The 23,879-nt window shown below is 41.0% G+C and overlaps 1 protein-coding gene across 1 annotated transcript in view; it reads right to left on the bottom strand.

The window, feature by feature from the left end:
- Positions 1 to 2,257: 2,257 nt before the first annotated feature.
- The window catches only part of MYOM1 (myomesin 1), a 102,482-nt gene continuing 80,860 nt past the window's right edge, over positions 2,258 to 23,879 (bottom strand). The window contains exons 27-37 of the mRNA XM_066579605.1: positions 23,389 to 23,448; positions 21,493 to 21,560; positions 19,832 to 19,945; positions 18,429 to 18,516; positions 16,644 to 16,682; positions 15,425 to 15,530; positions 13,367 to 13,530; positions 9,476 to 9,512; positions 6,777 to 6,799; positions 6,075 to 6,130; positions 2,258 to 5,166 (exon numbers count right to left, since the gene is read on the bottom strand). Of these exons, the coding sequence (XP_066435702.1) occupies positions 4,879 to 5,166; positions 6,075 to 6,130; positions 6,777 to 6,799; positions 9,476 to 9,512; positions 13,367 to 13,530; positions 15,425 to 15,530; positions 16,644 to 16,682; positions 18,429 to 18,516; positions 19,832 to 19,945; positions 21,493 to 21,560; positions 23,389 to 23,448 (1,043 nt within the window). The 3' untranslated portion in view covers positions 2,258 to 4,878. The remainder of the gene's footprint in view (positions 5,167 to 6,074; positions 6,131 to 6,776; positions 6,800 to 9,475; positions 9,513 to 13,366; positions 13,531 to 15,424; positions 15,531 to 16,643; positions 16,683 to 18,428; positions 18,517 to 19,831; positions 19,946 to 21,492; positions 21,561 to 23,388; positions 23,449 to 23,879) is intronic.

The following is a 23,879-nucleotide window of genomic DNA, read 5'->3' as shown; positions in this document are numbered from 1 at the left end:
GTACCTGCCTGTGACTATTTATAAAAAACCGCGGTCTGACTGGGGCATGCAGACACCTTGACAGAATGAATAGTGTGTGGCACATAGGTTCCCCATTGCTATGCCCACGTGTGCAGCTCCTGATGGCGGTGGCACAGAATTATATATCTCATTGCTTCTGTACAGCATTGTGGGCTATCGCCCCGCCCCTTTTAAAGAGGGTCGCTGCCTAGCCGTGCCAACCCTCTGCAGTGTGTGCCTGCGGTTCCACTGGCAGACGCACTTATAAATAGACATGAGGGTGGTGTGGCATGAGTGCAGCTGAAGGCTGCGCAGGGACACTTTGGTGTGCGCTGTGGACACTGCGTCGTGGGGGGGGGGGGGGTTGGGCAGCATGTAACCCAGGAGAAGTGGCAGCGGAGTGTCATGCAGGCAGTGATTGTGCTTTGTTGGAGGTAGTGTGGTGCTTAGCTAAGGTATGCATTGCTAATGAGGGCTTTACAGAAGTAAAAATTGTTGGGAGGGGGGGGCACTCTTGTCGCTATTGTGGCTTAATAGTGGGACCTGGGAACTTCAGATGCAGCCCAACATGTAGCCCCTCGCCTGCCCTATCCGTTGCTGTGTCGTTCACTTTCTTGAATTGCCCAGATTTTCACACATGAAAACCTTAGCGAGCATCGGCGATATACAAAAATGCTCGAGTCACCCATTGACTTCAATGGGGTTCGTTACTCGAAACGAACCCTCGAGCATCGCGATAATTTCGTCCCGAGTAACGAGCACCCGAGCATTTTGGTGATCGCTCATCTCTAGTCTTGATCATTTTGTATCTTCTGTGCTATATGATGTCCTGTCTATAAAGGAAATAAAGCATTATTTGTACGTAGAGCTGACACTTTGTCGTGTTTGATATATCGAAGATAGAGAGATAAGTAAGTTGATAAGCTGTACAACCGTTGATTGAATGATTGTCTGGTGAATGAGTGTTTTGTAAATTCAGCCATACACAACCGAGTCCATATTTACAGTGTCATTCATTCATAATGGCCATACATGATCAATAACATAACATGATGGCTAAACAGTTTTCCTGGGAATGTTCTTTCAAGAAAATATCATGTGTGAACAAAAGAAGGAATATTTCAAAAATGGCAGACTATTTTTCAGACAATGGCACTGCGTCATCAGTCGTCTAAATTGTTTGTTGTTAAAGGGGAAGGCCGGCTACAAACTAACTTTTCAAAAATTAGATCCAAATGAGTTAAAACAATAAAACAAATAGTATTTACCTGTCCTCAATACTGGCGATCCAACGATGCAATCAACACGTGTTGACAGAGCTAATCAGGTGATCACTGCCTGCCAATCAGAGACAGCAGCGTCACCATTCTCAACCCCTGACATTGTGGCTCCCAGGTTGTAAGCGCTGATGCTGCAGCCTCTGATTGACAGGCAGCGGTAGGATTGACTGACTTCTGGTTGGATCGTGGGGTTGCAGTGTTGGACCGCTGGGGCTGAGGATAGGTAAATACCATTTGTTTTATCGTTTTAACTCATTTGGATTTAATTTTAAAAAGTCATTTTGTGACCAATCAACCCCTTTTAATATCACCTGATGAATGATCCTTTTGGTTGAACTCATCCCTTCTTATTAACTGTAGACTAATATGTATGGGGACCTTTAGATGCTGATTGGAAGACAGCCAGTAAAACACTGAGCTCTCTTCCTGCTGCACTACTAGGCATCCAGTTCAGCAGATCAGCAGATTAAAGCATCCTGCACTCTGGTTCAGGTAGCTGTTCCAGGGGCTCTCTAAACAACTACAGTACTTGTTTAACTTTTTATGGGCATCATGTTGTTGCCCCTCCTGAAAGTGCTCGTAAAAGTGTCTGCTTTGCATAAACATAAAAAAATGATCATGATCTTAACGACTTGCTGAATATATTCTACTGCAATATTCTGACATTTATATATTATTCTCCATATCATTTAAAATGTTTAAAAATATCATCATCTACTGACCTGCAGACCAGCCAGTGGTTAAATGTTAAACATGAAGTTTCATATTAGAGTGAAATACATATTATTGTAGTGCTGCTAACATTGTCCGATTATTTCCACAAAACTTTCCTGGTTTTTCAGTGACGACACAAGTGGCTATAAATGATAGGTTTGTGAGATATCTTAGTGAAGATCATTGCAATCCAAGCACTGGTAACACATGGTGCAGATGGTGAACGTTTGGGATCAAAAGAAGGACACACAGTGAAACAATGGTGGAGGTAGAGATGAAAATATGTGCTCAGTTTATTAGTGAACAGTGATAGGACACATACAGTGACTGAATACTCTACGATTACCAGAAATGAGAATGAATGCTAATGAAGGATACAGTATATTGGTGATATTACAGTACAGTATGATATTACACAGACTACAGCACTGTTTCATTAGACCCCTATAACAAGAACATTTCAAAATCCTCCCTAGTTATTGCGTTCTGCCATAATACTCTTTCGTGTGTTTTAAAAATGTGATAATTTTTTTTAATACCTTACACCTGATACCTTATAAAAAAGTATTCGATTTACATAATTTCTTTATGAATCTGCTAAGCTGTCAGGAAGAGGGTTGTTGCCAAGAGGGCACCACAGACTAAGCATAGATTTAACTGCAGAGAACTAAGGAATAAGGTAGTAAAAATGGGGTTTGTAACACACACTTATGTAGAACTGTCGTATAGATTTTAGTTTGAACAGGACTCCAGTTCTTTTACCCACCTCACCCCATTCCGATATGATAGTACTTGTAGTCTCACTTTCTAAAGCCATAAGAAATAATTTGTCATCAGTGATGTTTTTTTACTTTAGATTTTGAAAGTGTTTTCTCTATAGTACATAGTCTTGCCAGGCATAGACACGTAGACCTATGGTTGTCCAGTTGTAAACTATTGATGGCCTATCCTCAGGTTAGATCGTAAATAGTAGATTAGTAGGGTTTTGTAGCCCACTAACTTCTGCTGATCAGGTGTTCACTGGTATGCCTGTGCATTGAGCTGATTTCTGCAGGGAGCAGTCAGCTCTGTTCTCACTGCAGTGGCCCGGGTTGTTTATTAAGGCACGTTCCCATTTATTTCAGTGCCTGCAATACCAAGCCTGGCCACTGCAGTGGGAACAGAGCTGTTGACTTAGTGCAGAAATCTGCTTAGCACCTAAGTGCATCAGCCCAGAAAACAGCTGATTAGTGGGGTTCCCTGGCGAATGACCCCTGCTGATCAATTATTGATGATCTATATTGAGGGCAGGTCATCAATAGTTTACAACGGGACAACCTCTTTAAATACTATACATGTACAGATATTTTCGCATGTTCAGAATTACTTTTCCATAATAAAACATTGCCATCAGCAGAGAAAAAAATCCTAATAGTACATTCATTTGTGTGTATATGGCCCTGGGGTACAGAGTATGACCAAACTAGTGGGATCTATTTTAATCAGACGATACAGGTGAAACGTGCTAAATAGGGTTGAGATTTAAAGCAGAACAGACATGTTCTTAAATGTTTTGTAGCTGAATCTTGTTGCTTTAGGTTTGTTTTTAGTGTTTGGATGAATTTCCCAAGATTATGCTTTGGGGGGTTAAAGACTAAATAATCAGGCTAAGGGGAGTGAAGTAAAAATGGACAATGAGTGAAAGACAAATGCTATCATTAGATATAAGGGAACATATGAAAGTCTGCCTCCATTATTATGTTATATATTGTATCTAGATCTAAAGGATTTAATTCACAGTTTACGTAAACTTTATTAACCACCTCCTATCACTGTAGAGTGTTATTTCATGGGCTGAGCCAATAGTCCTGCTGATGTATAATGGGAGAATGAACATTAGTGAAGTCATTAGCTGCAAGTGTATAGATATAAATATTGTCTCAACCCAAAAAATGGCCCCACAGTGTGCAGGTGACAAATATACTTTAAGTTGCCTCAGTTAATTAAAGAGAACCTGTCCCCAGGAAAATCGTTTTTAAACTGCTTCCATAGCGGTAACCAGCTTCAATCAAGTAAGGTGCGCACACAGGCTTTTACAAAAAAAAAGCTTATTGCAATTTCAGAAATTCTTTGTTTTATCGATATGCACTCAATATGCTAATGATCCACCTCAAGTCAAATAGGTGTCTCTGAGATGTCTCCAAGTCGGCGTGTTACTCTTCAAACCCGGCCTCTTCTCCAGCTACCACTGCTCTACCGGGTCTGTACGTTAGCAATGAAATCCTGCGCATACTTCTGACTTGTCTTCCCGTGCATGCGCCAGTGAAGTTGGGATGAGTAGACCTTGCTTCATGGTGGATGTGAAGGGAAAATGTACAGGCCCGCGGAGGTGACAGCCAACTGGACAAGAGGCCAGGTTTGAAGAGTGATGTGCTGACTCAGAAACGTATTAGCAACACCTCTTTGACTCAAGGCCCATCGTTAGCATATGGGGTGCGCATTGATTAAAGAAAGAATTTCCATAAATGCAATAAGCCCTTTTTTGGTAAAAGCATGTGTTCCCTGCTGGGCTCAGACTGGTTACCATTATAAAAGCAACTTAAAACGATTTCCTGGTGACAGTCTCCCTTTTAGTTGCAATCTAGAAAAGAGGTAGGTTAAAGGAGTGGAGTCAATTACTTAGCCGCTGTCTCTCAAACCATGTCTTAAATCCTCCCAGTAGTGCATATTCCCAGGATTTCCCCATAAATCAGGACACACTATTAGTGTGCATTAGGAGAATGCATTATTCACCTTGGAAACTTGCACTGCTGAGAGATCTTAAGAGGGGTTTAAGAAGCAACGACAAATTCACACACTACTAGCACTTAACATCATTCTACGCTCCTTAATTTTTCCCTTCTAGTTATTTTTTCTTAGCATCAGTCTGAGCCTCCTCCTCCGCTACTTCTTCAGCCTCAGGATTAAACACACTTACAGTAAAATCATTAGTCTCAGTGCCATATTTGTTCTTTGCCCGAATGCAGTATTTGCCAGAATCGGATGTAGCGACGCTGGTAATGGTAAAGCTGGCATATTTTCCAGACTCAAATTTAAGGATGCAGTGGTCATCTCCAGCCAGTTCCCTCTCGTTCTTCAGCCAGGTGATCTCAGGAACGGGATCACCCCAGACGTTACATGTCAGGTTAAGTGCCTAGAAGGTTACAGCATAGATACAGGGTCAGTGTAAAGAACAGGTGGGCTCATGCATTGAAATGTTTGTTCAACATGATCATCTTCATTGTGAGAGGGGGGGATCTACTAGATATTCAAACAAAAATAGGCAGCGTTTTGGAAACTGCTTGAATGTGGGAAGGATACAAATTTTGCCTGTGTTTAAGTATCTCAGAAATAGTTAACTCGCCCATATGTCAAAATACGGTGATGATTTTGTCACCCTTTTTGTTTAGGATAAAAAAGGGCAGTTGATGAAGCTCTTGATATTTTGTGGAAAATTTCCAATATGATTTAAATAGTGCAGCATATCCGTCATATGATAAAGCACTGAGTAATACACTGTAGCCATGTCGCTGCTATATGGTATATTAGGAAAGAATGACCCATGTCAGGGGCGTAACTATAGAGGATGCAGGGAATGCGGTTGCACCCGGGCCCAGGAGCCTTAGGGGGCCCATAAGGCCTCTCTTCTCCATATAGGGAGCCCAGTACTATGAATAAAGCATTATAGTTGGGGGCCCCTTTCCAGGTTTTGCATTGGGGCCCAGGAGCTTCAAGTTACGCCTCTGACCCATGTGGTACATTTACTCAACAGGCTCTCTCTATTACTACAGGATTATTGTTATTGTGAGCCCCTTAATATATTCAAATGCAATATCAGCACACCAATCATATAGTATGACTATAAAGACACTGCTTCCAAACAACTGGCCCTTAGAATCAGTATGCTTGTACTGTGGTCTACTTGGCAGGACCTACTACAGATTATATTTCCACTGCTGATGAGGCCAAGACATTGCCTGCAGTATTCCTGCTTCTTACAGACAGACCTATGTTCATTTCCAAGATCAACATGATTTTTTGTTATCCTTTATATTGCTTTACCTTTCCTTCTTGTATGGTAACAACATCTGGCAAACCTCCTATTACTCTGGCGCGATCTAAAAGGATAGAAGATAGATTCACATAAGCTTTCAAAACTAGGAGATGATTAGAGAGACACATATGAATAAAGGTCCATTATTTTATAACAGTTTTAGGCTAGGTTCATACAGGGCGGATTTGCCATAGAAATTCCCTGCGAAATTTCACTGCGGCAAATCCGCCTGCGACCGCTAATTCCGGGGTTTGCCAGCCATGTGGACGAGATTTGTCCAATATATCGTCCACACGGGGTGGACAATCCGTCAATTCCTGGGACGCAGCATGTCCATTCTTTATTTTTTCCGTTGCGGCCTCGCTCCTCTCTATTAAAGAGCCGACCACAACGGAAAAGCATGCGGCGAAGCCGCTCCAAAACCCGCGGCCAAGTGCCGCAAGTTTTGGAGCTGTGCTTATCCTGCAGAAATAATCTCAGGTTTTTTGCTACAGCAAAACCGCGAGATTTCCGTTGGGAATACGTCCTGTGTGACCCCAGACTTAAGGGTGGAGGTGCACTGGTTCAGATTTTGTATTGGTGCCTTGGAGTACTAACTATACTTTAGTAGTAGGAATCAAGCATAGGTTCAGTATTACTGGGAGCAACTTCCTATTAGTTACAATAGAAGTACACAGGTAGAATTATGCAGATAATGGAAGGCTACTTACTCTTTTCTGCTATCGCAGCTTGCCTGTTATTGGGTTAAAAGAAAGAAAGATTAGAATTTACTTTAATGTCTTCTTAGCTAACCAGAGTACGAGTTTCCAATGCTGCAGTTAAAGGGGTTGTCCAGTTGTAAACTACTGATGGCCTGCCTATTCCTAGCATGTCATCAGTAGTAGATTGGTGGGGTTGCCTGGACCCCTTTCTGATCAGCTCTTTGCCAGGCCAGTGCACAGGTGTACTGAAATGAATTCTGCAGGAACCAGATAACTCTGTTCTTACTGTAATGCCCAGACTTGGTTTTGTAGGTCAAGTTTCCCTTGAAATGAATGTAAACTTTGCCTACAATACCAAAACTGGCTACTATTCTAAAAAGGAGCTTTCTCCTTTCTTCTATAATCAGCCCAGTGCACAAGTACACCGGCCTGGCAAACAGCTGATCAGCAGAAGGTCGCAGGCAATTAACCCGACCAATCTACTAATGATGACTTGGACATCAATAGTTTACAACCGGACAACCCCTCTAAAGGGGTTGTACCAAGATTTCAAGTTATCCCCTTTCTGCAGGATAGGGAATAACTTGGTGATCGGTGGGAGTCTCACTGCTGAAACTCCCACTGATCTGGAGAACGGGACTCCCGTGTCCGGCTCCTCTGTCACTGTGGAAGTCGCTTCTTCCTTTGCAGTGACGTCACTCTGAATGCAGTACTGACTCCATTCAATTTGATGGGGCTGATATGTGGCATCCGCTCAGGTATCTCGGCAGTCCCAATGGAAGTGAATGGAACGCTGGTGCACTTGCATGACTAGCGCTCCATTCAGTCTCCTCCTCAGTGTGTGTGTGGGGGGGGGGTTAAAGTAATCCAACAGTGAGGAGCAGTGGATCCCAGCATACTGGCTGCTTCTCCTGCAACTGGGGACGAAAAGATAATGGTGACCGGCACGATGATGACAGCAGGGCACTGTAACTCTGCCTATATTGTAGAGGTGAGGTCGGAGCTTGCTGCATCACAAAGAGAGGACGAGTGGATGGGGGTAAGCCACCACCGATGTGTACAGGGACTCCAGTCAAACTTAGAAGTCCTGCTGCTGTGGCGCTGCATATAAAAGTCTGATTCAGGTTTTTACATGCAGTAGACCCCGCGGGTCACATAAAATGAGGTGGCAGGCTGGATTTGGGCCGCGGGTCTTATGTTTGACATGTGTGCGCTATAGTAATTGTTTCTTGTAAACCTTGTACCTAGAAATACAGATAATGATGTAACTCAAGGTTCATAGACTAATGGGCCAAGGCATCAAACCTCCTGCTGAGATAAGCAACCATTCTTCTAACAGTTCTATGATCATGAGTAGACCGCTCCACGATGATTTAGAGAAGAAGAAGGAGGTTGTGGAGATCTTTCTGAGTAAGTAAGGGCCTGTTCACATTAGCATCGGAGGGTCCATTCAGAACCTCTGTTGCTGAATGCCATTAAAATACACAATAAAATAGCAGCGCTATTTCATCATGTAAAATGGCAGACGGATGAATGGAAACCAAAGAGACCCCATTACTTACTTACTCAGAAATATCTCCACAACCTCCTTCTTCTGTTAGAACTGTTAGAAGAATGGTTGCTTACCTCAGCAGGAGGTTTGATGCTTTGGCCCATTAGTCTATGAACCTTGAGTTACATCATTATCTGTATTTCTAGGTACAAGGTTTACAAGAAACGATTACTATAGAGCACACATGTCAAACATAAGACCCGTGGCCCAAATCCAGCCTGCCACCTCATTTTATGTGACCCGCGAGGTCTACTGCATGTAAAAACCTGAATCAGGCTTTTACATGCAGCGCCACAGCAGCAGCTCTTCTAAGTTTGACTGGAGTCTCTGTACACATTGGTCCTTTCAGGGCAGTTTGGTTCCACCATAAAACATATCAATTTGACCATGGAATCACTTAGCGCAGATGTGAACTAGCCCTTAGATACAACCACTTTGCAGCCATAATCCCGATCTGCCCTTTCTATAATACAATAATAGTCCTTCATGGGAGGAAACGCAGGTTCCAACTAGCCCACCAAAGATCAGTGTTCACAAGTGTTACATCTGGAAAAGCATTAGTGTTGGTTATCAGCATACAATACATCAATATTTACCTCTTGTCATATTTACGTAGATAAGACCAATGAACTGCAAATACTGATTAGAACAAGACACATTCCTAAAAGACAACGGCAGCTTTGTACTTACCAATCAACTCAAAAAATACAACTACCAATGAAGAATGACATGACTGGAGACTCAATTTTAAGTTAACACTGATATATTTAAATGTATTGCTGTGGAGACTAATAATAATGCTCAGTAATATTTACTATTATTTCTCATGCTAAGGCCTCCTTCACATCTGAGCCCTGCTTCTGCTGCGGTTTTGAAAGTTTGGCCCTATCATCAGAGCCGAATTAAATAAATATTGGAACCGCCAATATTGGATTTGGCGCAAGCCGGACCCGAACAATACCAGACGGACCCATTGACTATAATGAGGTCTGTGTGGCTTATGGCATGCTGGCCGCCATTTCTCCAGAAAAAAAGAGTGCAGCATGCTGCGCTATTTCATCCGGAATTAATGCCAGATCTGTGCCAGCGGCTAGGAACCGAGCGTGCAGCGCAAATGTCAGTGAGGCCCAAGTGCAAGTTTCCATGACATACTTACTTCAATCTCTGGAATTCAGCAACGGCCTCGTCGAACGCTGCGAAGCAAATAATCATAAGATTAGAATCTGATGACCACAAGGTAGACTTAAGACACAGTGGAAAAAATGTGCAGCAGATTTAGCCATCAATCCACCGTATGCCATCAAAGCAGCAGTATTAAAACCAGCTATGTGTGGATGAGTTTTGAAAACTCCATTCACATGTATTGCACTCTACTTTGTTGCAGAATTTATCAGAATGTGACATAAGTATTGCCAAGAAAGACTTCTATATATCGGTATATCGTAGACAAATTCCGGGTAAAAATAAGTAAATACATCTCTACATACAGTATCTACAAATATAATTCATTTAAAAGTCCTTATTTTATAGAATATTTTGAATGAGACGTTTCTTTAGAATGCAATATACTGTTCAACGCCTTAATGCCACAGGCCGTACGTGTACATCCTGGCAAAGGGGTATTTAACGCAACGGGACGTACACTTACGCCCTATAGATAGCAGTAGATCAGAAGAGATCCCGCGCCATACGGCAGCAGAAGCCGGCTGTCACCGATAGCCAGCCTTCCGCTGCAACAGCAGGGGTGCATCGGGACAGCGACCCCCACTGTTAATTCCTTACATGCCGTGATCTATGTAGATCATGGCGTGTAAAAGGCTCACAGAGAGAGGGCCCTCCCTCTGTGACATCATCAAACGTCAACAGGACGCCAGATTAGCTTTACCTATTACTAGCAAAAAGGCACTGCAGGACAGAAGTCCTGCAATGCTTTATCATAGTCATCATAGGTGTTATAGTACAAGTTCCCTACAGGGACATAAAAACTGTAAAAGAAAAAAAGATAAAAATACTGTAAAAAAAAACACCTTTTTTTGTGCTTTTTCCCCCTATTAGTATAAAAAAAAGGAAAAAAATTAAAAATCGCACATATTTGATATCGTCGTATCTGTAAAGACTCGAACAACAAATTGAACATGCTTTTTATCCTGCATGGCAAAAAGCGTAAAGAAAAACCCTAAAAAACTGAGGCCAAATGTTTATTTTTTCATTTTGCCTCCCAAAAAACGCAATAAAAGTGATCAAAAAAGTCATATGTATCCCAAAATGGTACCCATAAAAGCTACATCTCATCACGCAAAAAACAAGCCCCACAGAGCTCTATCTATGAAAAAATAAAACCGTTATAGGACTTTGAATGCAGCAATTTAGAAAAAAATTTTAATTTCCAATTTATTGTGAAAAATTGGAAAAACCTAAAAAAATAATAATAATTCTGGTATCATTGTAATAGTACCGACCTGCAGAAACAAATGTATTTCGTCATTTATGCTGCATGATTAAAAAAAAAAAAACAATGGCAAAATTGATGTTTTCTCTCCCTGCTATCATAAAAAAAATCCACAAAAGGTTTTTTTGCAATAGTGTCTATGTACCAAAAATTTCACCAATAAAAACTACAGATTACTACACAAAAAACAAGCCCTCATACAGTCATGTCGACGGAAAAATAAATAAGTTATGGCTTTTGAAAAGTGGAGATGAAAATCCCCCTTAAATCGTTGTGCCCTTATGCCCAAAATAGGCAATGTCCTTAAGGGGTTAAGCGTAAAGGCCCTCTTTAGACACAACGGTTAAAGCTCAAAAGATGTCTTTTGAGAGATAATCGTTGTAACATTTACATTGCAAGATGATCACTCAAACGTCGAGCGATCATCTTGCGCTCCGGAGGAGGCAGAGAACAAGCCGGGGGCCGCTTGTTCTCTGCATCCAGCTGTTCCCCGCTGGGAGCGCCCGGCCGTCATACAGCCGAGTGCTCCCAGCGGAGGATGCAGAAGACAAGCGGGGTGTCCCTGCTTGCCTTCTGCATCCAGCTGTTTTCTGCACAAAGCGCCTGGCTGTTATACAGCCGAGTGCTCCGTGCAGGGTATGGAGAACGCAGCTGGACAGCTGCGTTCTTCATACCCCGCCTGTCATCAGGGAGCGGGATACAGCTGAAACAATAGTATCAGCTATATCCTGCTGTGAATTCCTGATAAGGCTCATCGTTGTCTTTCAGCATGCTGAAAGACAACGATGAGCGATCGTTTAACGAAAACTGCACAATGTCAGTGCAGTTACACACAACGATTATCACTCAAAAGACGGCTTTGAGCGATTTGTGAGCGATAATCGTTGTGTCAAAATGGGCCCCAAAATAGGAAAATGACAAATCTATTCATCTAATCTATTATCTATCTGTCTACAGTAGTGTTTAAAAAACAGCAGTAAGTTAGCAAATAAGGTGCACAATCATTATAACTTTTATTTCCATAATTGCAAATGCCCTGGGAATATTTCACATTCAATTCCAAATCAAAACAAGAACTAAATGTATCCAGTTTGTTTTAATCTTTTAGGCTGGCCACTCCATTGCCTCAATCCTGATTGTCTGTAACCAAGATGATGTTTGCTTACTAGTGTGTTTTGCGTCATTGTCATGTTGAAACATCCATTTCAAGGGTATTTCTTCTGTGGAATGGGGCAACATGATCTCCAAGTATTTGCATATATTCAAACTGATCAATGATCCCTCATATGCAATAAATAGGTCCAACACCAAGGTGTGAGAAACATCCTCATATCATGATTTTCACACCACCATGCTTTACCGTCTTCACAGCGTACTGTGGCTTCAATTCTGTGCTTGGGGGGTCCCCTGATATACTGTCTACGGCCACTGGACCCAAAAAGAACAATTTTGCTTTCATCAGTTCACAAACTGTTGACAATTTCTCCATGGGCCAGTCAATGTGTTCCTTTGCAAATTTTAACTTGTTCAGGACATGTCTTCTTTTCAACAAAGGGACTTTGCGGGGTGTTCTTGGCTTTACTTAATCATCTTCTGATTGTAGCAGTACTCACTGGTAAGTTCAGATCTTTGATCTTCTTGGAGGTGATCATAGGCAGAGTCTTTGCCATTTTGGGTATTCTTCGATCGATTCAAACAGTAGTTTCCTGCTTCCTTTCATGTTTGAGTTGCCACTTCAAGGCATTTGAAATCATTTTAGCTGAGCAGCCTATCATTTGCTGCACTTCTCTATATGCTTGTCCCTCTCCAATTAAGTTTTTAATCAAAGGCTGTCCTTCATCAGGACATAGTCTAGAATGACCCATTTTTACCAGTATTTCAGAAAGAAATGCACTATAACCAACATGTGCAACATTTGCCGCCCTCCTACTTTAATGAGGTCCAAAATTAACACCTGTTATTCTACAGAATTAATGACTTCGCCAATTTAACTGCTCACTGCTATTATTTTGAAAACTCTCCTTTCAATCAACGATTCAATTATGCAGAATGAGTGGCACGCGCATCTTAATTGTTGGATCTGTTTTCTTTCTACTGCTGTACTACACTTACAAGTAAATTACTTGTTATGTAGAAATGTCAATTCTACCAAAAACAGTGATTTACCAGGTTAATGATGTTGGACTGCTATTTTTTTTTAACTCACTCTATCTATCTATCTATCTATCTAATCTCATATCTATCTATCTATCTAATCAATCTATCTATCTAATTATCTCATATCTATCTATCTATCTATCTATCAATCATCTATCTATCTATCTATCTATCTATCTAATCTCATATCTATCTATCTATCTATCTAATCAATCTATCTATCTAATTATCTCATATCTATCTATCTATCTATCTATCTATCTATCTATCTATCTATCTATCTATCTATCTATTTATCTCCTATCTATCTATCTATCTATCTATCTATCTACCGTATCTGCAAGAAGTGGAAAAGAAGTATTTATATACTACAGAACACTACTGCAATTATTAATTAAAAACACAATCTACATAAAATGCATATTATCCAGTATTCTTTACCTTGTCCAGAGAGATCTAAGCTCTTTGTGTGAGTGTCTTTTCCATCAAACATTTCCAGCATATATTTGCCCTTGTCGATCGGTGTGGGCTCGTTAATTTGTAGCCATATCATCTCTCCAGTGACCCCACTCTTCACTCTGTCTGTATACTTTATCTTACTTTCACTGTAATGAAACATGGATAAATGGAAGGTAAATTCAGATAACTCCATATGGGGTGATTCTGGCCTTCCTGCTACCGGAGATGGAAAGCACAGTGGCATTTTTCCCCCAAATGTAACCGTAGACTGTGCCATGGCAATTATTTTCAGATGTAGGCCTCAACTTTGAATTCTCCCATCCCAACTTCTAAAGCCATATTGGTAAACACTTACAGTATGGCTGGGGTCATATGGGGCGTTAATCCCACTGAAATCTCGCGGAATGTCCGCAGCGGGACCACACAGAAATTCTGCGAGATTTCTCCTGCGGAAAGGCAGCTTCAGAACCCACGCAGTTCGGAGCAGGTTGGAAAAGTTTTGTCCACCTGTGTTCCGCTATGGAATATCTCCCCATAGAGAGAGCTCGCAGCGGAAACAGCGATACAATTGACATGCCGCAGAATAGTCCGCACGGAAATTCCACAGGAATTCCACCCCATGTGAACCTAGCCTATTAATTACTAAAGTGCCAGCTCCATAATGATGCCCATTATATAACGTAATCCCTGTACAGTCAGACAGATTACCTCCCACAGTATCAGATCCATTGTAAGGCCCATAGTGTCAGCCTCATAAAGCACAACAGTCACCAGTGTCATGCTTCCATCTTGTGTCCTGCTCAGTGTCAGTAGTCAGAGGACAAGAACAAGTATGGCAGACTTGTTGCAGAAATATCTACGACTGAAAATGTGTTCAGTACATGTGATATAGATTATTTATGTAACATGCTTTGATTATTCCAGATGTATGAAGCAGTCAAAGAAATTCCTGAAACAAAGCTGCTGCTAGTGATCCTGCTCAGAAAGCTATATATGGACAACCGGTTACATGTAGACTCCCCATTGTAGTGCTAATAGTGCAGGGCTAAACTTGAGGACAGACACATTGGGTCAGATTTACTTTTCAAAATTCAACAGTTTTTTGGTGCAAATTACACCAGAAAACGGTCTTACTTGGTTTGCGCCACATTTATCATGTGTTTTTAGACATTTTCGGACACTTTGTTTTACAGCTTCTCCAAATAAAGGACATAGCTTTGTGAAAAGGGAATGTGACCCAAATTGTGCATCAAAACTGTGCCAAAAAGTGCACCAAATTTCGGTGCAATTTTTGTCATAAACTAAGCCAACTAAAAGGTGGTATAAAGTCAGACTACACAGTATAAAGATAAGTCAGATTTATCATTCCGTAATGTGATAAATCTGGCACATTTATAGACTGTCTAGTCTAAATTTGCACTGTTTAATTTTTAGTAAATCTGCCCCTTATATGTCAAAATGTTGTTCCTGCTTCTCATTGATGATGCACTCCTGAATATAGAGTCATGTATTGCTGCTGGTGTCAGCCCATTAAAGGGTTATTCCCATCATACACATTTATGGTATATCTACAGGATTTTGGACTCCTCTGGGACCTGCACCTATCTTCAGAATGGAGTTCTTACCAGCCCACCTGCAGGTGGGGAATGAATGGAGAGATGCAGAGGCGTAACTTGAAGCTTCTGGGCCCTGATGCAAAATTTGTAATGGGGCCCCCAACTATAATGCTTTATTCATAGTACTGGGCTCGCTATACGGAGAAGAGAGGCCTTATGGGCCCCCTAAGGCTCCTGGGCCCGGGTGCAATCGCATCCTCTATAGTTACACCCCTGGAGAGATGCTTGGCTTCCTCCATTCATTTCCATGGACATTATGGAAACAGCTGAGAAAGTGTGCCAGTATTCTTCCCTGGCAAGCTGTGGCAACATTAATCTAGATTAAAACCTACACATCAATTGGCTGGCAACTGGTAATCAATCTACACATGAGCGCATGTATAATGTACATAAAATCTATGCCTAGTCTAAGCCACTGACTTACTTGTGTGCCCAGCTCACTTTGAGATCCTCCACATAATAATTGACAAATGAATACAATCTTATGCCTTCCTCGTTGCTCTGGATCTTGACTTCTGTAGCTGATGCAGCTAAAAGAAAGTAAATTGAATATTATATTTATGTTTACAAAACCTGTATTTCTGCTAAATTACCACAAAAATTCCAACAAACACAGCATTTTCTTAAATTGTACAATGTGTTAAAATGAGATTTCCAATTCCTTACTGTAGGCCTATAGTAGACATCACCAGAATAACAGGTTATTATTGACAGCGCATATTTTCAGAAGACACAGACTGTCTGAACCAAGATACACTGTTTGACTTAACATGGCAAGAGACAAATCAAGTATTGGTATATAATGCTGACACTATCTTTTTCAATTGCATTTGCGGGGCCACCATCAGGGCCATACAATTGGCACTGCAGTCAAAGGCCTATGAAAAAAAGGCCCAAACTCATAATGGACTGCCACCCATCCGCTACCCACTAGTTTCTGCATGGAAGTACAATGGGCCAGATCTAAGAGACAACAATGTGGAAATTCCATCATCCCATATAAGTAAGCTCACAGGCACCTATTGCTATTTTGCTTTCCTTTCCCCACAAACTCATTGATGTAGAAGGGAGATCAGCTGTCCTGACCATTTGCCCATACAGCACCCAAATAATTATGGTGCTAGTCCTGTAAACCTAAGCTAATAATTCAAAGGAACATTAGCTCTAAAACACAGGGAAAGAAAAGTCGTGCTACCATTCTTAACAACTGTCCACTTTTATTGTTACCCACATGTTATTAATATGGCAGTGAAGAACGAAAAAATAGCGTGTTTTGAGTACTGTCAAGCCTCCATGCCCGTTTCAGTCTACAGCTCAGTGCCAATTTACTGCCGAGGTAAAGACAAATAGATTGCTAGCTATCTGTCAACACCATTTAAAATGCTGTAGCTGTAGGCAATGTATCCCTAGCAATCAGCCCAAATGGCAACTCAGAGTGCCATTGGGTCTTACAGTAAAAAGTGGAAAGCTGCTTGACAGCCGTCCATCTCAGCCGTTCCTTATCTCCGTTTGCATTATTACTTGTGGGGAACTCATTTGAGCCTTTGTATTCTGGACTACAATCATACCGATGTGACGTGATCCGTGAGACAGAGGGCACGTTATGTCATAAGTTTGGCTCTATTACATTATAATATACTTACCAATCATTTTGCAGACGGCCGTCATGAGATCGTCAAATGCTAGGAAAATTGGAGAGTATGCAGTTACATATGTTTTAATGTTTATAAACACTCTGGAGAAACACGAGAGGGTAAAACACAGGCAATGTGATGGGTGATGGAATAAAGGAACATTGAGGGTGCATGACGGGTACAGAAAAAGGGGACAGCACACTTTCTGCAGGCTGACACACTCACATAATCATTTTTGGGAAAAAATGTGCTTTTGTTGTTTTTCTGCAGCCTTTTTTTTTAAAGCAAAAAACACTCAGTTCAGGTGCTTGCTATAGTTCAAAAGCAAAAAATGTCACCAAGAAATGCAAGGAGTGCATTTTTTTGGTGACATTTTTTCTCTCTTTTCCGTGTTTTTTGGGTCCATGATCATTTTTCAAAATCGCAGCATACTCTTTGTATTAGGCCGCGGTCAGACGAGTGATTTTTTTAGCGCAGGGATAGGCGCGCTTAGAAATTGGCTCTATTAGAATCAATGCTTTCCAATGAAAGTGGTCACATGTCCGATTTTTACAAGCGCTAAATAATCGCACCTGCAAAAGATAGGACAGCGATTTAAAAAGTGATGCAACTTTGACAGGAGGAACTTCTACTGTCAAAGCCCTTAAATAATCCCTAGCTGCAGTAAAAATAAAAAAGAAGAACAGTGCTGTGGACCAGGGAGAAGACGCGCCGGAGCCGGACAGCGCTTTTAGGTGATGTATTTTTTCCTGCAGTTAGGGCTTATTTTCAGTTTAAGGCTTATATTTCAAGACTCCAACCGAAAATCCCTGTGTGGATTGCCTTCATCCCATTGCTTTCAATGGGGCGGAAGCAGCACCGGCCCTATTGAAAGCAATGGGACAAGATCACTGCTGTGACAGCTGTGGCAGGGGAGTCCTTCATCCCCACGGGGAGTCCCCTCATTACTGAACACTGTGACAGTGCTGTTACAATAGTCAGTGATGAGGGGAATCCTTGCGGGGATGAAGGAATCCCCTGCCACAGCAGTGGCAGAGGAGCGCGATCTTCTCCCTATGTTTTCAATGGGGCCGGCGCTGCTGCCACCGGTCCCATTGACAACAAGGTGAGACCCCTGGATGTGACAACATCCAGGGGTTTCACATCCAAGGAATCGCCTGCCACAGCTGTCACAGTAGTGGCAGAGGAGCGCGATCATCTCCCTATGTTTTCAGTGGGGCCGGCGCTGCTGCCGCCGGTCCAGTGACAACAAGGTGAAACCCCTGGATGTGATAAAAAATTGCCAGAAAAAAAAGACTATGTCTGAAGGAAACCTCATTTAGTCTAATAGTAAAGGTGCCTTTACATAGGACGACCATCGGCCAAATAATCGCTCAAAGAACAAATAATTGTTGAATGGAAACATGGCCACCGACAGGGTGACGAGGGATAAGTCACCAGTCGTTTAGTTTCAGCCTACCAAAAAAACAGTCAAAAGCCTTCTGGTGTAAAGTCACAGTCGTTCATATTTGAATGACTTGCAAATGATATCTCAGTAAACAACTCATGAAAAGGCATCACTCTGGTAGAAGCAAACAAATGACTGTCGTTCGTACACTCCAAAGACTTTTCTGAGCAACTATCTGAATGATCTGAATGATAGCTGCTCCGTGTGAAGGTACCTTATTATGGTATTCTGCAAGTAGAAAAATCTTAAGTCCCGCAGGCATTTTATTCCATAAGTGGATAAAAACAGTCCAACAAACATCCATGGCAGTCAGACAAGTTTTTACAAACTAGCGCAACAGGTCTTACCGGAATCCACGAGTTTAAGGGCACTCTTGTCTCTGCCTCTGTCATCTTTCAGAATTAATTCATATATTCCAGCGTCCTTCCTAGATATCTGTGAGTTGGCATATATATTTAGAGTTAGTATATTTCCATTATATATGGCATACAGTATGTCCAAGAGGTTTAAATGCAGTGTATTAAAGGGGTGTGCTGGAACTTAAAGGGGTTGTCTGAGTTGTATCTCCTGTGTAAAATCTATTCACCATGCAGTAACATAACAAACAGACACATACTCAACTCTCTCCGCTCTTGCCGTGTCCCGTGACGCTGCTCTGGGTCTCCCCTCTGACATCACACTTACAGGATGCCCTACCCTGTTTATGGGACGTCACAGGTGCTGCAGCCAATAAGAGATCAATCACTGAGCCCTGTCATTGACTGCAGTGTCTGTGACGTCCCATAAACCAGGCAGGACTGCAGGCTGTAAACAAACAAGGAGCAGAGGACTGAGCAACGCTGTGAAAGAAGTGAGAATAAGACTATCTGTTATGTTACTGAATGGCGAATGGATTTTACGCAGGAGGTACAACTCCGACAATCCCTTTAAAAAGGTATTCCCATCTCGGCTTTTCATAGCCAAATTGGGAACCCGATGCCACGGCTACTGAGTTATGGAAATAGTGTTGCTCACTGTGGTACATTATTTCCATAGCTCCCATTCACTTCAATGAGAGCTACAGAAACATCGCTATGCTAAGTGCAGGTGATTGGAACAGAGCTTCCGGGTTTTTCCATCTTGGCAATGAAGAGCCAAGATGGGAATACCTCTTTAACTACTGATGATCTATCATTAGGATGGGTCACCAATACTTGATTGGCACGGGTTAGAACTTTGGGCCACTGTCAGTGTAGACAGAGCCAGAAGCTGACAGCTCTGCCAACATTGTAGTGACCCTGGTTGGTAATGCAGATATCATTTAATTCAATTGGATCTGTGCCGGCATTACCAACTCGCACTGCTGCAATGTGGATAGAGCTGTCAACTTCTGACTTTGTTTGCACTGACAGGGGGCCTAATAAAATTTGATCGCCGGGATCCCATGTCCCGATCAACTACTGATATATTCTGAGGATAAGTCATCAAAAGTTAAGTCCTGGAAAACCCCTTTAACTTTCCAGCATGGATTATATATGACACCGTACATACAGTATATAACATGATCTTTGTATGAAAGGTATTATCAGTGATGTGCAGCAATGCCATAGGTTGACATTTATAAAGATACTGTAAATGCAATACTAGTTAATCTTCATCATTAAACCCCAGACTCCGTCACCAGGGCTATTTGCAGTGTGCTGTAATAACTGATGACAGTTGCTGGCATCTCAAGCCTATTAAAGGTTTATGATACTGGTAAGTAACTTACCTCAGTAATAAGTAATGTACATACACCATCCTTAAAGTCATGTTTCTCATCAATCATTATCTCCATTCCATCCTTGTACCATGTGATAGTTGTATCATTCTTCATATTAGCAACCTATTGTGAGGGCCATAAGGAATATATTAGGTTAGGGTGGATAGACAGACAGACATCACCAGATAGATAGTTAGATAGATAGATAGATATGAGATAGACAGATAGACATGAGATAAACAGATAGATAGATATGAGATAAATAGACAAATAGATAGATGGATATGAGATAGAGAGACAGACAGATAGATAGATAGGAGATAGATAGATAGGAGATAGATAGATAGATATATAGATAGATAGATAGATAGATAGATAGATAGATATGATAGATAGGTAGATAAATAGATAGATATGATAGAGATAGATAGATAGGAGATAGATAGATAGATAGATATGAGATAGATAGATAGATAAATAGATAGATATGATAGAGATAGATAGATAGGAGATAGATAGATAGATAGATAGATATGAGATAGATAGGAGATAGATAGATAGATAGATAGATAGATAGATAAATAGATAGATATGATAGAGATAGATAGATAGGAGATAGATAGATAGATATGAGATAGATAGATAGATAAATAGATAGATATGATAGAGATAGATAGATAGATAGGAGATAGATAGATATGATAGAGATAGATAGATATGAGATAGATATGATAGAGATAGATAGATAGATAGATAGATAGATATGAGATAAATAGATAAGAGATAGATATGAGATAGATAGATAGATAGATAGATAGATAGATAGATATGAGAAAGATAGATAGATAGATAGATATGAGATAGATAGATAGATATGATAGAGATAGATATGAGATAAATAGATAAGAGATAGATATGAGATATATAGACAGATATGAGATAGATAGATATGATAGAGATAGATAGATAGATAGATAGATAGATAGATATGAGATAAATAGATAAGAGATAGATATGAGATAGATAGACAGACAGATATGAGATAGATAGATAGATAGATATGAGAAAGATAGATAGATAGATAGATATGAGAAAGATAGATAGATAGATATGAGATAGATAGATAGATATGATAGAGATAGATATGAGATAAATAGATAAGAGATAGATATGAGATATATAGACAGATATGAGATAGATAGATAGATATGAGATAGATAGATAGATATGAGATAGATAGATATGAGATAAATAGATAAGAGATAGATATGAGATAGATGGACAGACAGATATGAGATAGATAGATAGATAGATAGATATGAGATAGATAGATAGATAGATATGAGATAGATAGATAGATATGAGATAGATAGATAGATATGAGATAGATAGATAGATAGATAGATAGATAGATAGATAGATAGATATGAGATAGATACATAGATAGATAGATATGAGACAGACAGACAGACAGATAGATCGACAGACAGATATGAGATAGATAGATATTAGATAGATAGATAGATAGATATGAGATGATAGATAGATAGATAGATATGAGACAGACAGATAGATAGATAGATAGATAGATAGATAGATAGATAGATAGATAGATAGACAGACAGATAGATATGAGATAGACAGACAGACAGACAGATAACTTCTCCTACCTTACTCTTCAGCAGTACGTTGCATTCAGGAGTAACTTCCCATCCAAGATACTCAACAAAATGAGGACCTTTAATTAAACAAAAGCATATTTATAAAGTAGTATTAAAATCAGAAAACCGATTAACAATTAGTTGTCACCTAAAAAACACCTAAACACCTAAAAATACTTTAAGTATAAGGCTGGCTCTACACGGGCGATCTAGATGTCGCATGTGGGAGCCCACAGCGGAATCCTGGTCTGACTCCGGCCAGCGACCCCACAAACCTTCTCCTTTCTGTAGCGGGGGATGACTGCGGACGCTCCCTGTCAGTCATTCAGCAGAAAAATAGAACATGCTGCGATTTTAAATCCGCTCGCGGAAATCACAACCGCTATCCGTTCCTCCGAGTGGACATGCGAGTGTTCTATGCTTTCAATGTGTGTGCCGAATACCGCGGATCACCCGCGTGGGTGACGATCGTGGATTCAGCAATTCAAATCCGGTCTGTGCAGCCGGCCTAATACACGTTCAAAGCAATAAAAGTTCCATATGGTTAATAATTCTACATATATAACGTGTGTGCTTATTAGACCAGGGCTCCACGGTGACTTTGGCTGCGATAGAGGTCACGTGAACAAATATCACTGTGTAGTACTGCGACATTACACTGATATTGTATTCAATGGAGTTCCAGTGCAAGTAGAAGGCTGCCTGCTTGGATTTTAAAGTCAGGGAGCGTGGCCATCATGGCCTGTCACATTTATTATAATTAGAGATGAGCGAGCGTACTCGGAAAAGCACTACTCGCTCGAGTAATTTGCTTTATCCGAGTATCGCTGTGCTCGGGGCTAAAGATTCGGGTGCCGCTGCGGCTGACAGGTGAGTCGCAGCGGGGAGCAGGGGAGAGCGGGCGGGAGAGAGGGAGAGAAAGATCTTACCTCCGTTCCTCCCCGCTCTCCCCTGCAGCTCCCCGCTCCGTGCCGGCACCCGAATCTTCAGGGACGAGCACAGCGATACTCGGATAAAGCCAATTACTCGAGCGAGTAGTGCTTTTCCGAGTACGCTCGCTCATCTCTAATTATAATTTATGCCAGAAAACTGATGTGAATTATATCTGAAATTTAGGCCAGCTCTTGGATGGTGTAAGTTTCATTTTTTAGTGCACAGATGGCCTGAGTTGCACCTAATATCAACGGTGGTAAATGGGGGTTTTAGCGGAGAGTTGTGAGACGTATATAGCGGAACAGATGTGTAATGATGCGTCACATAGCAGGGATTGTGAATTAGGGATCAAGTTAGATCTCAGTATACAATACAATGCTGGCTTATTACATACAAGTAGATGCTCATAACAAACAGTACGCTATGCTTGTATAATAGATACAGTGTATACAAACAGTCTATGTGATGTGATTATATCCTGCAGCCCCACTTGTGAGGCCCTGGCCCCTGCCTACATACAGCTTTACAACATATGTTCCATATCATGTAAGGTCACCTAAAGCAATAAGCAGACTGTTCCTGCCTGTGCATATCATCTAGCATGTATGTCTGCCCTCTGCTGGCTGCTGTCAGCAGGAGCAACACGACTACAACAAAACTAAGAGAATGCTATGCAATTAGTAGAACGTTTACAATATACTGGAAACTCTTTCCAGAGTTTCTAGAAGAACCTGAATGAAGAGAATTATTCATCTTTGTACACGTGTCCATCATGGAGGTTCAGTACATTTTAGGTATTCACATAGGGCCGTTAAACTGTAGATTTCAGATAAATAGCTGTGACACCTAAAGATAATTAGTAATAGGTTTTCAATTGCTTTTGGGCTTTGTTTGTCTCCGATTAATCATATTCCCAGACAATAAGGTACTTGGCCTGTTATTGTGTCTAGGCTTCATCTGGTCATTTATTACCTTGTTTCCGGATGTATTCATGTCTCTGGAATCTGGCTTCTTTCTGTAATTTATCAAACACTGTAAAGGGTAAATAAGGGCAAGTTTAGAGCAAAGTACACGGGTCCATACATTATGTGCTAGGGAGTGTACAAACACAATATATTTACACAGCTTTCTGCTGCATCTTCATTGAAGAGCTGGGATTATAAATGCTACTAAAATAGCTGAGCGAACTATACGCCGATTAATGCGCAAAAAATGAGTCGCCCTTATGGGCTTCATAGTTGCTGATCATCTGTCAAGAAATTCAGGTACTGCCAGTATTATTCATAAATCACTGAATGTGAAGGAGACAATGGCTAGAGTACAGTACAATAGATCCAACACAACACCATGAGGCCATGACAAGATGAGCAGAGCGCCATCTATGACATGTGATGGAGACCTATTGTCAATGTGCTGGATGAGTCTGTCATTGTGCAATGGTCATGAGGCATATGTCAGTTTCG

The sequence above is a fragment of the Eleutherodactylus coqui genome, chromosome 9 (assembly GCF_035609145.1).
Source record: "Eleutherodactylus coqui strain aEleCoq1 chromosome 9, aEleCoq1.hap1, whole genome shotgun sequence".
Lineage (NCBI taxonomy): Eukaryota > Metazoa > Chordata > Amphibia > Anura > Eleutherodactylidae > Eleutherodactylus > Eleutherodactylus coqui.
The sequence above is the reverse complement of the archived record's forward strand: the minus strand, read 5'-3'. Positions and strand labels throughout refer to the sequence as shown.